At 42.1% G+C, this 17,179-nt stretch overlaps 1 protein-coding gene across 1 annotated transcript in view; it reads left to right on the forward strand.

The window, feature by feature from the left end:
- Positions 1-17,179, forward strand: part of LOC147031494 (HEAT repeat-containing protein 5B-like) — a 122,632-nt gene that overhangs the window by 5,809 nt on the left and 99,644 nt on the right. The window contains 9 exon segments of the mRNA XM_085864153.1: positions 150-258; positions 1,358-1,507; positions 1,782-1,953; positions 3,957-4,114; positions 4,616-4,865; positions 9,068-9,223; positions 10,381-10,631; positions 15,100-15,211; positions 15,433-15,585. Of these exon segments, the coding sequence (XP_085720279.1) occupies positions 150-258; positions 1,358-1,507; positions 1,782-1,953; positions 3,957-4,114; positions 4,616-4,865; positions 9,068-9,223; positions 10,381-10,631; positions 15,100-15,211; positions 15,433-15,585 (1,511 nt within the window).

Raw genomic sequence — 17,179 nt, forward strand, 5'->3', positions numbered from 1 at the left:
TTCAGCTCATCCTTCAGTATAGGCTGAGTTTTCTCTTTAACCTTAATGATGTGTTTGGTCTTTTCTTCTTTTCTTTGATGTCCTGTATCACATAGTCTTTTTAATAGTGATGACTTCAGACCTGTTGCTCCTTTTTTTGTGTGTCCCAGGGCAGCTGTGGCATGTGTGGGTGCACTGTACGAAAACCTCGGCCGCATGCTCGGCAGTACCTTTGCTGATACAGTCAACAATCTGCTAAAAGCTGTGAAGAATGCAGAGGTACACCCTTTCCTCAGACTGGATGATTTCATGTGATTGGGTGATTAAGTTTTCCGTTGATTGAGTTATTAGACTATAAATGGGGAAAGTAGTTTATTCAATTTTTTTGGTGAAAATATAGAAGAATAAATTCACCTTGTGTAAAAAAAAAAAAAAAAAAAAAATTTTTTAATTCAATTCCACAAAATTGCTTATCCCCGTATGATGGACACAAAATTGTGGGATTTTTAAACCCCTTTTCTCTCCACTCTCACGTTCTTATACTTTCCCTTTTCTCTTCCCCCCCTTCTTTTCATTTTCTTCATTTAACTCTCCCACCCTGATCACCACATCCTTTTTCTCGGATTTTATTCCTGATATCGTGGATATTTTTGGTCATGTGACATTTGATAACACCATTGATTATGAAGCCTTGGAAGCAATTAGCAATTATATATATATTAACACAGGCTACTCATTTTTTAATCACATGATGACTAAATTCACTATATTAAGAAGATGTGCCATTTGTTGTATTTCCAATAAAGTTTTTGTTTATAACTGAAGGTGAACTGAGGTTATGTTTTCACCCTTGTCTATCAGCAGAACATATCAAAAAGTAATACGGATTCGGACTAAATTTGTTAGACAGGTTGGGTGTGTGACGAGGACGGATTTATTTGATTTTTGGTGAAAATACAGATCAGTATTCGGATACAATAATTCTTTAAATTTTCGAAGTGATTCTTCACCAATATGATGAAGGTAAGGCCAAAAACGATATATAGCATGATATTTCAAAAGGTTGTGGACGGGTTATGATAAAACTTTGTGGATGAGTTTGTTAGGTGTCAAGAACAAGTCGATTAGACGTTGATTCAGGTCCGGATGCAGATCCGGCCTTTCGGTGGCATACAAAATGTAAACTGTTCAGGCTGGCGGAGGTATGTGCTCTACCAAGTACCGTTCCAGTTTATCTCCTACAATTTTCAAGCGGAATTTTATTCCTGTAGTTATTTGTACATTCTTTGTTTCTGAAGAAAAAAAAGGTTTGACATTGGAATTGTACTTGAAAGACTTTTCTGGTGATTCAATGGTTTGATACTTTGTTTGTTTTCAGTCTCAAGGTCGCAGTGAGATTATGCTGAGCTTGGAGAAGGTTCTGGCTGGGTTGGGTGGTGCTGCTGCTTCTTGTCATCGAGATATCTACAAGATAGCTCGGTCATGCTTGAGCGACCGCTCTATGGCCGTCCGATGCGCAGCGGCCAAGGCAAATCTGAGCACATTCTTGGTTCTGGAGCTGGAACTGGCACTTGATTTATCTTGTTTGAAGTTCATGATTTGGCCTGTTTGCTGTTCCCTTCTGAATATGCAGCTCATAATGCTGGGTTTTCCTCATTCAAATATCATATACCGTGTTTAGTTGTCTATTTCTGTTCGTGTCAATGTTCTTGTACTGTATGTAACATATGCTTGCTCGCTTCTTCATGATAGCTGGACAGTGTGGAAACGAAACAAACGTCGGCCTTGTGTACATTTTGCAGTGCCTCTTGGAGCTGCAGAAGGAGGCGGTTTTTTTGTGGACCACTGAACTGGAAAATGTAGCAACAGTTTGCTTCAAGGCTCTTGAGGGTTCCACTTATGACGTTCGTGTTGCAGTTTCTCAACTCCTGGGGACTGTCCTTGCAACTGCTGTTGGTCCAAAGCAGGCCGCTGGTCAGTAGATCATTCATTTGCCTCTAAGCTGTCTGCGTAGCCTGGGTTTGAATCCTGACCCAGCTATAAGCTGTTGTCCTGGTGTTTTACAGGCAGGGTGATTCATCAATGTGTGTGCCGTCCCCTGGATGGATGTTAAACAGGTGTCCCATCTAGCTTTCGTTGGTGGACATTAAAGATCCTATGGTGTCCTTCGTGAAGAGTAGGCAAGCTATCGCCGGCACAATGGCCAAATTACGAATTCCTGCCCTGACTAGCAAAGGGCATTGCATCAGCGGCACAGCTGAGCCCTCAGCCAATGATGCTACCGTGCAGCCTTGTGCTGCATACGAACGAAGAATGAGGAAGAATTATAAATTTTATCTGGACAGAGCTGGACCAGTAATTGTCTCTGAATAAAATCAAGTTGTTCATTATTTATTGATTTTATCAATGTTCTGTTTGATGTACAGTACTGTATATGATTTTCCATTCAATCTACCAATTTTGTTTTGTTGCTTCACTCATTCCTCTTCAATTCCATGCAAGTGACCTATTGTCCATATTTAGACCTCTTTGTGTTTGGTCTCAGTGTCAAGTCAGGTCAGATTAGATATGTGACTTGCTCCAGGTATCATGTTAACCTGTACTAACCTGTTCCATGGTCGGGTTGTCGGCGACTAAACCGTCTCCCCCACCAAGTTTCTTGGTGAGGTGGGTGTATGATATGGACACCCAGCATAATTAAAAACAAAACCTGGATGGATCATGGGGTGTGGTGCTGCCGGTACCTGTGACGGAGGACGAAAGTCCGAGTCTTCAGGTCCTTGGTGCTTCCAGTCTTGCTCTATGGATGTGAGACTCGGACTCTGACCATGGATCTGAGACAGAGACAAATTCCTTTGGTTCCAGGTCTCTTCAGAGAATCCTTGGCTATCGCTGGTCGGATTTTTGTGTCCAACGAGCGGTTACTGAGAGAGACTCAAATGAGTTTGGTACCTGCGTAGTTCGTGAGCATCAGCTGCGGCTGTATGGACATGTGGCTCGTTTTCCTGATGCTGATCCTGCTCACCAGATTCTCTCAGCGAGGGAGTCTCATGAGTGGAGGAGGCCAATGGGCAGACCACGTGCCTCATGGTTGCAGCAGGTTGATCAGCATCTTAAGGGGATGGGGAGGGACACAATAATGGATGTGAACTTTGATTTGGGGAGCGTAACAAAGCATGGGATGCTCGATGAACATGTATGACCTGCCATGACTGTGGGAGAACGAAGGGCTGAAGAGGGCACAGTGGGCAAGACCAGAGATGAGCTGGTAGAATACTAGAAAACTGCTAAATCAAAATGTAAACCTGACCTGGAGGGCATCCAGAGGTTCTCTATTGTCTCCCAAAGACTTTCTATTCCTGGGTTATGTAGATGTACTTCTCTGCCTTACAGCTATAACTGTAGCCAAAGGTTTGGCTTGGCCTGACCAATTGCCATGCCTTGTGGCTTCATTATTTTGTGGATGGTCCTCGTTTCTAGAAAATTGGTTCATGGTTTGAAGAGATGTTGATTAAAGTTTTCCTTGTTCAGACTAAATTTATATATGTATAAGGTCTCCATCTTTATATGTTCCTAATGTTTTCTGAATCCATATGTTTTTTGCCAAGGGAGTGGGGGACCACAATGCTTGCGATGGTACACTATAGTTAATGGATTTGAATCCTTCTGTTGTAACAATGTTGGATGAAATCTGGTAGTTTAAGCTCATCAAAGTGAAACTACCCTTTGTAATGGTGGGATTGTTGTAAATACTTAACTGGTTCAGCATTGTCTTTTGGCAAGAGGAAGTACAGATCTGCTCTAAATGTGACTCCATTTCTTTTTGTGGTTCACTTTGAGCAATCAAGTGTTTTCTAAAGCGAAGTTGGTTTTGGGAGTCAATATAAGCACAAGTGTTTTTGTACATAATTTATGGCAATGTGACTTTTCAGAATTTCTCTTCTTGATCATATCTCTCCATTGGCATTTAATTCCAGTGATGCGGCCAAACATGCGTCGGGTAAGTGTGGATGAAGCACTCGAGCTGTTGGCCTTGGGATTTCTTCGTGGGGGATCAGGTTTTCTGCGAAGTGGAGGGGACATGTTAAAAGGGGGCACCACCATCAACCGTGACGTTCGAGTTGGAGTCACCCAGGTAAATCAGTCCCACCTGTGCCAATATCTACTTTCTGAAATGTCCTTTGTTCTCATTTTGGTGCTCCCCTTTCTCTTTTCTTTGATTGTTGTTTTTTTCTATCTCATCTCTTACATTTCTTCTCCTCACAATAATTTATTTTGGCCTCTTCTCCCTCCACCCCCTTGCTTGCTCCATACATTTTAATTCCATTGCTGCCTGTTCTTTCTCCCATTACTTGGTAGACTGCATTGGACATCCACCATCAATGTTATTTACTGTCACATCCATCGAGCAATTTTAGACATTTTGATTATTTGAGTTATGGTCTTATGGACCTTTTCTCTCCTTTTTGATTAAATAATTTGGAAGAACAAAAACCAATATGTCTTGCTGACATTAAAATAGAGCACACCAACACAGATGATAACACTATTACTGATATTTATAATGCATAGAATGAGCTTTACAGGGATCTTTTTTGCATTCTCTTGTATTCAAGTATTCCTCCCTATCTTTTAGGCATACGTAGTGTTTGTGTCAACTCTGGGAGGTACCTGGTTGGAGCGACACTTCCCTCAATTTCTGTCCCACGTGCTTGAACTGGTTGCTCAGCCTCGTGCTGCACCCACACATGTCGAGGCAGTGTACTCGCGTCGCTGTGTCTCTTTTGTGCTACACGCCACTGCCGGTGCCCTTCTTGGAGAGAAGGCACAGGTTGCTGCTGCACTTGAGATCTGCCATGCCATTGGCAAGCAAATGAAAGCTGTCGGTAGGTTTATCAAGACCTCACGTTTGTCTTGTGTGGTTTGGTTGTTGCATGCTGCAGAGCTATAGGTAAGGGTCACAATGATATCATGCAGAATATACATACCCTTTGAAAGGTTTTGTATTTGTGACGTCTTCATATGAAAAAAGGACCAACTTCCAAATTTCTCAGCTTTGAAGGATATGTGATACTATTTAGTATATTTCAGCACAACATAAGCAATACCATCTCCAATCAACGAGATTAGTATGTCAAACCAAGGTCCAGTTGATCTGGCTTATTGTTGATTTATGTCACCTTTACAGTATTTCCCAGGTAATTATAATCTCTCCACCATTACAGTACAAAAACCACTTTTTTGAGCAAACACTTCCCCATTGGTCTCAACTTTGCACACAAAATAATAAAAATAAAGATAAAATTTTTTTTCAAAAGTTTACTTTTATGTTTTCTGGGTGTCCCAGACCCGACACCTGGAAAGGTGTAAAGTTTTTGACTAATTTGTGGGTGTATCTTCTAAATAAAAGGATGCATGCCCACAGCATAATAAAGACTTGAATGGGATTGGCTTTTACATGAATGGCGCATAAACACAAGCATTCAGTGAAATGGCAAACAAGAATAGGAGACATCAAGTTATAACAAGAACAAATAGAAGGGCACTCGGAAGAGCGCATACCTCTCCACGCAATGCCTGATCCTCAAGAAGATATCTGGCCCAATACAATTTTGAACCATCATGTTTTGTATTGTTTTTGGCCCTATCTCTCAATAGTGAAGAATCACTTAAAAAAATTCTAATAGTCTGATCCGGATCTGGATCTTCACAAAAATTGAAGCAATTTTTTCTTATCACATACCCAACCTGTACACAAAATTTCATCCGAATCCGTCCACAACTTTTTGAGATATCCTGTACACAAACAAACAAACAAACAAACAAACAAAAGCAACTCGACAAAAAGGGGTGAAAACATAACCTCCTTCCACCTTCATTGGCGGAGGTAATAATTAAGTACATTGTGCAGGTTATAATACAAATGAGTCAGACGTGATTAAGGAAGGCAGTGATTAAGGAAGGCAACGTTCGTGTTTTTTTATTTTTTTATTTTTTGCAAATTCACCTGATTAAAAATAATCAATCAATGCTTATATATATATATATATATATATATATATATATATATATATATATATATATATATATATATATATTTAAATATATATAAGCCTTTGTAATTTGGGGTTGGCGGGGGGGGGGGGCGGTTGGAGGTGCGTACACACCCAACAGCCTGATATCTTACATTAGAGCACATTGTTGATGGAAATGCTTATACCTATGTCTTTTTAAAAAGCCGAATATCGGCTGATACATCGGTTAAACCAATATATTGGTTGGCCTCTAGATAAGATGGATACAGAAGAAGGTTGGTTCTATAGACAGGAAATAGAGGAACGAGTGAGTGGAGGTGAGCAGTGATTCTGAATTTTGGGCGTTTCACCAGAAGGAGGTTGCTGGTCGACTGTGTTTGTCTTGAAAGAAATATGGAGGATGTGTGCGTGCGTGCGCACACGTGCATGCATTGAAGGTGGTTGGGTAAGAGCACAGAAAAAGCAGAGATCACCAGACTTAAAAAGAGGCGATAGAAGATACAGAGACCACTGACCTCTCTGCACTGTGAAAGTCAGTCATATAGACCCAGCTTCCTCGCGGGAGATTCCAAAGATCTTGAAGACCTTGGTTTCCACGGCATCAAGCTTAGCAAGGTGTAAACACCAATCTGCACTGTTTCAATTTTCTTTGACTTGTTTACACCTCTGCTGGTGCTTCCCATTTCCTTCATCACCATCATCCTCCTTCAACAAATTCAAACCCAATATTCACATCTTCTGATTCCTCCCACTGCTCTTCATTAGTTCTTCATGGTGAATGCTTGTTTGTGCTTGCCAGAAGCATTCCTGGGCCACAGACCGCTACAGTAGCCAAGCTGTCACAGATTGCACTATCTCTATGACACTTTTTTCCCCACTTTTATTTCCTCATCTTCTTTTCTCACCCTTTCCTTTCCATTACCAGTCCCTTTCCTTCATGTCCTTCTTGGCCTGGAATCAACATCGCTGTAACTCAGAATTTAAAGCTGTTGGTATTGTTGCGAATTCGCGCCCGTCGGCGTGCGATCGGGCGCTTGACTCGAATGGCGGCCGCCTCGCCCACCAGAACGGACAATTCAGTCGTGACCCTCTCGGACCAACGCCGGGAGCTAGTCATGGGTGGGGGTTTAACCTCACCACGATCGTGCCAATTGCCCACCCGCGCAGGATAGGGTCGCTTGCCAAATTTGATCGACCTAAGTTCCTGCGCGAATGGTCGACCGGGCGATCGCACCTCGCCACAGGTCGACTCCGGACACGGGCCGCTTGGGCGGCCCATTCCGTGCTATCGGGATAACCGAGCGGTGTTATCGCCGACCTGGATGGTTCAGATTAATTATCGGATGTATTAAGCCCACTACGAACCCTTTACGTGAAGCAGGATGGAGGGTCAATAAAGAAAAGACGAAGCGAAACGGGAAAACAGTTCACACAATGCACATTTATTACGCGACACACGGAAGGCACACATATACAGCCAAACAGTCAAAATGCACATATAGCAGTTAAAACAAAAGAAACAATGACGCAGAGTTACTACCGAATACGCATACACACGGCAACACTTATACAGTTCTACTTTACAGACGGCGCCAACACACATTTACTCAAAAGCAAAGGAAAGAAGCCAGCCTCATAGACAAGGGGGCAGACAGGCCTGGAGACCAATATGTGCACGTGACCTGGAGGAGCAGCCAGGTCCGCAAGACCGGGGGGGGGGGGTCCTACCCGTGTCCCGCAGATGTGGCCGCGTGGCTGTGCCCCGACTCCGTGCTCCTTGGCGGGTTTCGTTGGCACGACATTTGGAGTGGGGTGGGAACGGGGCCCCCTTTTTGCACTATCTCAGCGTGGGGGAAAGGGGGAATTGTTGATGCCCTGGGGGAGGAGAATGGCTGGCTGGCTGGCTTGGGTCCCGCGACGAGCAATCTCACACCGCGACCTCGTCGCCGACCGCCGTCCTTCTCGCCTCGGACCCGAGCTCCTTTGCCTCTTCCCGCAACTCTCCTCAGCCGACTGCAGAACCCAACTCGATGACTCGACTCACTCTGCCCTGCCGACACACACTGCTACTGCCACACTCTCTGCTACGATTCGCCTTGCGCTCGCCGTTTTACAGGCCGGCAGGAGAAAACAATATGCAAATATCTGGATCAGGATGACCTCGGGGGCATAGCCACGCTCGCCAATTGGACTGAGGAAAAGTGGGCGTGAACCTCCCCTGATCCTAGAATTTGCATATATCGATTTCACACAGACGCGCCTGGAGGCGGGGCCAAGCCGCTCCGCGCTTGCTAATTGGACGGATCAAAAGTGGGCGTGTAGCTTTCTTGATCCGAATTCTCCCTCGGAAAGGCCGCTATTTGCACTCGCGGCTCGGTGCGTATCGCTGAACGAGCCCAAGACAGCCCGACGCTCAGTGTTCACAGGTGGTGCGGGGATGGCTGCAGAAGGAGAGAGGTGAGGGTGGTGGAGGGTTTATCGGTGGTGGTTTGATGGTTATGGTGCCGTTTGGGAATGACGGTGATGCGATGTTTGCTGGATTGAGTTGTGAAGGTAAATGTCGTGGCTGTTGGCGTTGTTGTTGTTGTTGTCTGAGGGTTGGAGCGTGGTTGTAGTTGGTGACTATGGCTGGCGTGGTGGTTAAGGTGGTTGTTGTGTGATAGCTGTTGAGACGTGGTTGGTTCAAAATAAAGATAGAACAGAAAAACGGCTATCTCAAAGCGTCGCAGCCTGAATGAATCACATAAAATCCCTCAAGACAACGGATTTGGGGCTAACTACACATGTAGTTAGAGATATCTCACCTACGGGCCCTTCATGGTGTAATGCGAATTTCCACAGCCGTAACAGTATTATTGCACTTCAGTCACTGATTACTGTGACTTGCCTACTCTATTTTCCATTTGATTCATTAACTCTTTTGATGGTTGCTTTCCACATAAATGCCCTTTATTTGCAATGCAAGTCAACATGTAGGATGATAATATGCACTGATTGCTTTTAAACAAGTGCTGTGCATGGATTTATTTCATTAATTTGTGTGCTGTGTGCAGACGCCGCAGTGAGTGACAGTAACACAGAGGCTCGCGTAGGTACCACTGACGTCTCGGCTTCTCAACACGTGCTGGTCTGTGCACTTCGTGAGCTCGGCTGCCTTCTGCACAGTCTCAGCACCAGTGCTGCACCACTGGTGCAGGATCCACACAATGGTGTGGTGCTTTCTCTTCATGGTTAAATTTCTTCAGTTTGCTTTTGCTTTATTTCTTTGGTCTTTATGGTTTCCAATTGAGAAATTATTGCTGATTAATTAATTATCAATGCTGCATAGTTCTGCTTTCATTACCCATGATATTTACTTTCGACCCACTTTGTATGACTCACAATATCACAGCTTGTGAAAGAGGTGTGTGTAAAATGACTTGATTGGCACTGCCAGTTAAAAATGCCACGAGGCTTACTTGGAGCCACAAACAACATCTAATATAATCTGTAACAGACCCTAATTGTTTGATAATTTTTTTTTAATTTCTTATGGAAGAACAAGTTGAAGAATAAATGAGAACTAGTACATTAATAAAGGGGCTGGGTGGAGGGGGAGGGGGAGCGGGACATGGCAATAAAAAGTAATCGTCATGAGACAACATGCAAGCAAATGTTTAATCAGTACATAACTCGTACGCACAAGTTGAAGGAGGAATAGGAATGGAAAAGGTGGAAGAGAAAAGAAAATACAGTCAGTGTAACTCGGTGAACTTGACAAAGAAATCATAACTGTGCGGCAGCCACAACTTCCGATCCCCTTCCAGAATAAACATTACGAGATGGGCCTTGCTTGTTTCGGTGCAGAGATGACAAAGGAAATGTGCAAATAGATCCCCAGTCTCTCCTTGGTGAAACCTTAACTGTGCAAAACCACGGAGGCTTCTGAAGGGGAAGCTGTTGCATCATAGTCACATTGAAATTGCCTAGGACACTGCTATGGACTCGGATCTGGAGAGGCCGATTGGAAAATGCTAGATAGTGTTGGACCTCCATGACTAAATGTTTTTAGTGTTGAAGAAGAAAATTTCTTTTCAAAACAATCAAACCTCCAAAATTGTTACACTCAGAAAGGTAATGAAGATATTTTCCATTTTTAGTTTGAAAACTTAAAAAAAAATTGATTTGCTTTTGAGCTGACATGTTTATTTCCAAAAAACTGAATTATTTTGCATGAGCAATTATTTTTATTTTATTTTATTTCAAAATTTTATTTTTGTAAAAGATTCTACCTTTTACTTTTACTTCACTTACCAGATGTGCTGGAAATTCTACTTTGAAAAGAACGATGCAATTTGTTTTTCTTTTCTGCTGATTTATTTACCAGGTGTGCTGGAGACTCTGTTATCCATATTAGTACACCCCAGTGCATCGGCACGTCTGGCTGCAACCTGGTGTCTCCGGTCACTCGCCGTGGCATTGCCAGCCCAGCTTGTACCCCTTCTCAGCAGCTGCTCAGAGCGCCTTGATACTCTTCGTGCCTCACCAGACGCAGTCACCGGATTCAGTTGTGCCATTGCCGCATTACTGGGAGGTGTTCAGCAATGTCCACTCGGCATACCACACACCTGGGGCAAGGTAAGACCTGCGAGCGTCTGTCACCTTCCACATCCCCTCATTAATTCATCCATGTATTACTACAGTGGCCTAAAATATTCACATTTTGAGGCCACCTGAGCTTATTTCATGATGCTTTCAAATCATACTTAATATATAGTCTTCACAAACTACTTCAAAGTGATAAAGCTATAAAATGTGAATAGGTTAGATTAACAGAGAAAATCAGATGATTCGCAGTTGCATAAACATGCAAACCCTTTGCCTAATTACCCATAAATCGCGTCAGGAGCAAATTATTTGTTTGACAGGTTACGAAATAAGTGTAATAGGTGTCACCTATACGTAATCAGTGGTTTAACTTGAAAATTAAGCTCCCTACTTATCTAAGGAGTTTTAAGGTGCAACTCACTCAGTCAACCAACAAGGCAAACATGAAAACCAATGAGCTTTCCAAAGAAATCAGACAAAGTGATGGAGAAGCACCATTTAGTGGAGGGGTATAAGAAGATTTCAGTCACTTGTTATCCCTTTTGAGTATGGTGAAATCCATCATCAAGAAGTGGAAGATTTATCATACCGCCCAGACTCCACCGAGATCAGGTCACCCATCCAAACTCGGCAGTCGAGCAAGTTGGAAACTGGTTTGGTATGTCACTGGAAATCCAATAATATATTTTGCCAGGTTATTTTGCACCATATCCTTTTGCATTGAAAAGCTACCCTGATACAAGTTTGAGGAGTCTTTTGACTAATGTGGGTCATAGTCTATCAGATCATACAAAGTAACTTACTCCCAGTATCTTGCTGCTGAAGATGCCTATGCACCAAGTTGCCATCCTGCTCCGTATCTATGCACCCCATTAGTTACCCTCGCCAAAGGAGAGGGTATTGGAGTTGGGTCTGTTTGTCTTTGTTTGTTAGCATGTCTCCTGCACAGCAGAAGACAGGGTTTTGCAATCACTTCTGCGTGTCTGTCCAGGCAATAACTTTTTAACATTTGAGCTTTCGTCATCAAATTTTCAATGAAGCTTTATTATGAGAATGTGGAGAAGACAAATTAAAAATTTTGTTGAAATAATTTTCGTTATTAATTTTAGAATACCAAGCCTACATGGCTGGGTAACCTATTGTTTTTACCCCCCGCCGCATGGTGGAAGGGGGATATTGTTGTCACCCGGGTCGTCCGTCCGTCCGGCTGGCTGGGCGTCAATATTTATAGTTGTGAGTCCAATAACTCATAAACTGTTTGCCATATCGATTTGAAATTTGGATCACGCATGTACCACCTGAAAAGGAAGAACCCTATTGATTTTGGGCGTGGCCAGATCCAAGATGGCCGACTGGGGCGGCCATCTTGAAAAAAAAGTTTTTTGTAATAAATGGAAAAACGCTTATCTGATTTCAATTATTTTTCAATGGCGGGGGATTCCCCATCTCTGATGGTATATTTCTTTTTTTAGGGTACCCAGTCTAATGGACTGGGTAACCTATTGTTTTTATTTTTTAGGGTACCCAGTCTCATAGACTGGGTAACCTATTGTTTTTCTTCTGTTTATTTATTATTTTTCTTTTTCCGCCGGCAATTTGCGGGTGTTTTCGCTTTAAAAATCATTTTCTCAGGAAAGGTAAGTCAGATCACACAATTTTCACTATAGTATGTATCTTTTTTCATAGCATACATAATTGATAATTATGACGTCATAGGTAACGTGGTATGGGCGCCATCTTGAAAAAAAACCTAAAAACTTTGGACCTCTATCTCTGAAACCTTGCAATTGAAAAAAATTCCCTTCATACATTTTAAAGAATTCCCCATGGGGAAATACGTGTGATTTTTCGTGATGTCATCGGTGAAGTTGTGTCCCGGTGAAGATTCGTCAAGTATTTTGCTTCATGGTAAAAATATGAAATTTCTTGAGCCTCATCTGCACAACAATTCACCGTAGAAAAAATTATTATGATGTTATCGGTGACTTGGTTCGACAGCCATCTTGTTTTGAAAAAATCTTCTCCATAACGGCTGGACAGATTGAGGCAAAACTTTACACACACATTCCCCATGACATCCTTTTACAAGTTTGTTAATTTCTTATTGATAGGTCACATGATTTGGCGGCCATATTGAATTTACCCGAAAACCTTCAAACATCTTCTCCAGAATGGCTGGTCAGATCAAGGGGAAACTTCGCAAATATATTTTCCTTGGTTAGGGAATATGTTTCTTTATGAATAATTGATAGGTCACATGGTTTGGCAGCCATGTTGGATTTAAGAAAAATATTAAATAATGTTTTCTCTGGAACCACTTATCCTATCGAAGCGAAACTTTGTAACCATCATCTAACACCATTGCTGCATATAGGGTAAAAAAAAATTATGACTTCACAAGTCACGTGGTTTGGTGGCCATCTTGGATATAAAAACACACCTTATCCGATTAACATGAAATGTAACAAGCGTGATCCCCTACCCCATTGGAGGCAGAATATAAATTTATGATGTCATCGGTCACATGCTTCATTAGCCATCTTGGATTTAAAATTATATAATCTTCTCTGAAACGACTGACCAGATTTAGGCGAAACTTTACACACATGTTCTTCAAGACGTCAGTGTACAAATTTGTTAACGACTAATTTATAGGTCACATGGTTTGGTGGCCATATTGCATTTACCCTGAAACCTTCAAGAATCTTCTTCTCCAGAACGGCTGGACAGATCAAGGGGAAACTTCACATCCATTTTCTCCAAGACTAGTGGATACAAGTTTGTTCATGAATAATTGCTCGGTTACATGGTTTGGCAGCCATATTGGATTGAAGGAAAATATTAAATAATATTTACTCTGGAACCACGACATAAATCAATTTGAAACTTCACAATTATGATTGAGGAGGTATGGGGAATGCATGTTTTAAATTTCAGCCCGATCGGCCACATCGTTTTGCAGCCATATTTGATTGACGGAAAATATTAATTGATGTTTTCTCTGGAGCCGCTGCATTGATCAATGTCAAACTTCAAAGTTATGATCTTGAAAACATGTGGAATGTATGTTTTAATTTTCAGCCTGATCGGCCACAAGGTGTGGCAGCCAAAATTATTTTATTGTTTGAATGCGAGACGTTTTAGAATTTTTTTTAATTTGAATAAGGCTCACTTGGTTGCACCTGTATGCATTTGAGGGTACAGGAGTAGCAATTCAATCGATCCCGATGATGGACCCAGGAAAAATGGTCGACTATGCACATAATAAATAGATGGAACGTGGCCTTTTCCTTGTCTATAACTTGTGAATCTTGCGTCGTGGAGAAACACGTGGGGCCTCATTAGACTCGGGGGGAATCCCGCTTTACCCCCTGCACCGATGGTGTCCACATTTATGCCTTTGTGTTCAGGTTATTTAAACACCGATTCAATGATACCAACGATGTATTCAGGAAAAAGGGCTAACTCCTTACGTAATAAATCAATTGAATGTGCCATGTTACTCGGTCCATAACTCGTCAATCCCTTGTATCAATGTCGGATGTCTTGGTACCCGGTTATCACTGCCTGCAGTTATAAAGTGGCAGTTCTAGTTCGTATTGTTGTTTGACACTTTTTGGCCTTTTTTTTTAAAACATTTTTTTCTGCTCACCAACCATTTGTGTGATTGACACAAAAATTTCTGGGTAGGGGCGACCCTGTCCCCCCCCCCCCCCCCGTTCCCCCCAATGGAGAATATTTTAACTATAATTGTGAAGTCATGGATCATGTGATTATGGCAGCCAACTTGGATTAAACACAAATTATTAAACCTTTGAGATTCAGTGTGCATGTCCAGACTGTAACATTTTTACCAATTGAGCTTTTGTCATCAAATCTTCACGAGCCTTTATTATGAGATTATGGAGAACACAGATGAATAAAATGTACAATTTTTTTTAAACCTTCATTTTCGTTATGTTTAGTTAGAGTAAAAAGCGGATGCGGACAGGCCTTGCATTTTTAGATGCTTTCTAGATTTTGTTTGTTTGACTTTGTTTGTCTGTTTGCTTGTATGTCTGTTTGTCCACACAGAATGTGCTACCATAGGCCACAAATGTCACCCAGTGGTAGCCAGGAGTACGTTCCTTTTTTTTTTCTTTTTTCTTTCAACTGATTACTTCAAGAAAGTATACACTATTGATATGCGAGTACCTCAATAAAGTATGTACTATTAGAATGTGAGTACATCTATGTAGTATTTATCATGCAATTGGAATGCGAGTACATCTATAATATACGTACTATAAAAAAAACACGCAAAACAAGTCTGGGCGAAGGTGTGCAATCTTTGATTGCTCGTTCTCGTTATAACTTGCAAATGCATTCTGACTTCTCTGGGCTGTCACTTGATGTTCTTAATTTTTTTTCATCCTACCATTAAACCTTTTGCATCTCTAATACAAGTTTCTGGAGTAAAAAGACATTACTATTGTTTTGTATTTCTGTTTCTATGTAGAAAGTGATGAGCATTGCTGAAGACCTCCTACGCACAGCCAGCCAGAGTAGTCGACTCTCGCAGCAGCGCACACAGGCTGGCTGGTTGCTCCTTGGTGCCCTCATGACCTTAGGTGAGCCTGTACATATGGGGTTTGATCATTGTGTCAGTCGAGGGTTAGAAACAATATTTTACGTGTGAAGTTATTGTTTATTTCTTTGTTTTTTTTTATGGGGCTTTAATCTTTGTATGAAAACTTGGATGTTAGTTAGGTTTAAAGGTCTCAAGATGTTGGATTGAAGTAAAGACCAAGCAGAAAATATGCAACTACCCCTGTTTTTCCGTGATGCCTAGGTCCTATGGTGGTGCGTTACCACCTTCCGAAGATGCTGCTTCTATGGAGAAACGTGTTCCCTCGTTCTCCCAAAGAGCTCGAGTCTGAGCGTAGTCGTGGGGATGCTTTTACCTGGCAGGTCACATTGGAGGGAAGAGCAGGTGCTCTCTGTGGTAAGTCTTGATGGAATATCTTGAGAAATGTTTGCTTTAGCGAGAGTATATAATTTCTCATAAAGTTGCCTTTCTGTTACAGTACAGTCATTTTTTTTCCGCAGAATAAAGGGGATGGAAGGATGGTTGAGAGGTACGCTCACTCGCCTGTGAGCCCTTTAGCCTGGATTTGAATCTCAGCCCAGCTATAAACTGTCATCCAGGTGTCACTCAGGCAGGGTGAAGGTTTGGCATCATTGTGTGTGCTGTCCCTCAGACGGACACTAAACTTGGCGTCCCATGGTGGCCTTCACGAAGAGTAGTTGAGCTTTCACTAGCACCATGGTCAATTTACAAATTCCTACTCCAACCTACATAGGGCGTTGCATCAGCGGCACAACCGCGCTCCTTTGCCAATGATGCTACTTGCAGAATGTGCTGCATACGAAAGAGGAAGAAGAAGAAGAATAAGCAGCAGCAGAAAACATACTTTGTCATTTGAAATTTAACGATTTACATGCAGAGAGAGAGAGAGAGAGTTTGAATCTTGTACTTGTTATTTGTCTGCGTTTATCCACCACACTCCATTTGTTTTATCTTGTATGCAAAGTCTAGGCTCCTGGAAGGGCAATACAATGAATATTGGAATTCTGCAAAAATATTGCAACTGGTAGCATTACATTGTGTGGAGGTAGGATTTACTTTGTTCCATCGAGTGCACTTGCAAGCAGGAAAGAAAATTAGCGAAGTCTAGAAACTATAGAAACCTGTTTGTATCTAATGCCAGGACTTGGCTTTTATACACGTCCAATACATGTGCCATAGTGAAAGCTCTTAAGCTGCATTGTTACATTTTTCGAAACTCTGCCATTTGGGAAAATAATTTGATACCTAATCATTGTGGTTGCTTTGAAGTATTAATTTTGTTTCGATTAATATTTTGCTTCATTTATTTAGTCTTTGTTTACACCTTCCCACCCCCACAACCAGCCTTTCAGAGCAGTCTTGCATCCTATCAGCAACCAGGTTGACTATGTTTAGCCTCCGAGATCTAACGTACTGGCTTGCATTCAAAGCAATAGGTCTGTCGGCATTTTGGAAGTCTGTATCGTATGATTATTATTGATGAATTCTAACAAAATATGAACCTGGGATATTTTATTTCATTTAGTCGTAGAACTTCATGCCAGTATCTCTGGCTGCAAAACGTCGTGATTTCAGTGGTCTAAAACTTGTCTTCGTGCGTAGATTTTCACATGTACTTGTCACTTGGAAATGAAGTTTTGTATTATTTCCTGTTAACAAGGGCTGGCATGATGGCCTCGAGGTACGCGCACTCGCCTCTATGCTGTCTAGCCTGGGTTAAAATCTCGACCCAGCTCTAAACTGTAATCCCAGTCTTTCACAGGCCGGGTGATTCATAAATGCATCTGTCATCCCTCGAATGCATGTTAAACAGGGCGTCCCGTCTGTCGACGTTAGTTGGTGGACGTTAAAGATCCCACGGTGTCCTTCGCGTAGAGTAGGTGAGGATTCGCTGGCACCATGAACAAATTCCTGTCGTAATCTGCGGAGGACACCTGCATCAGTGGCACAGCCACACTCCCAGCAATGA

This window comes from Eptatretus burgeri, chromosome 2, assembly GCF_056783735.1.
Source record: "Eptatretus burgeri isolate ZD-2024b chromosome 2, Ebu_testis_v1, whole genome shotgun sequence".
NCBI lineage: Eukaryota > Metazoa > Chordata > Myxini > Myxiniformes > Myxinidae > Eptatretus > Eptatretus burgeri.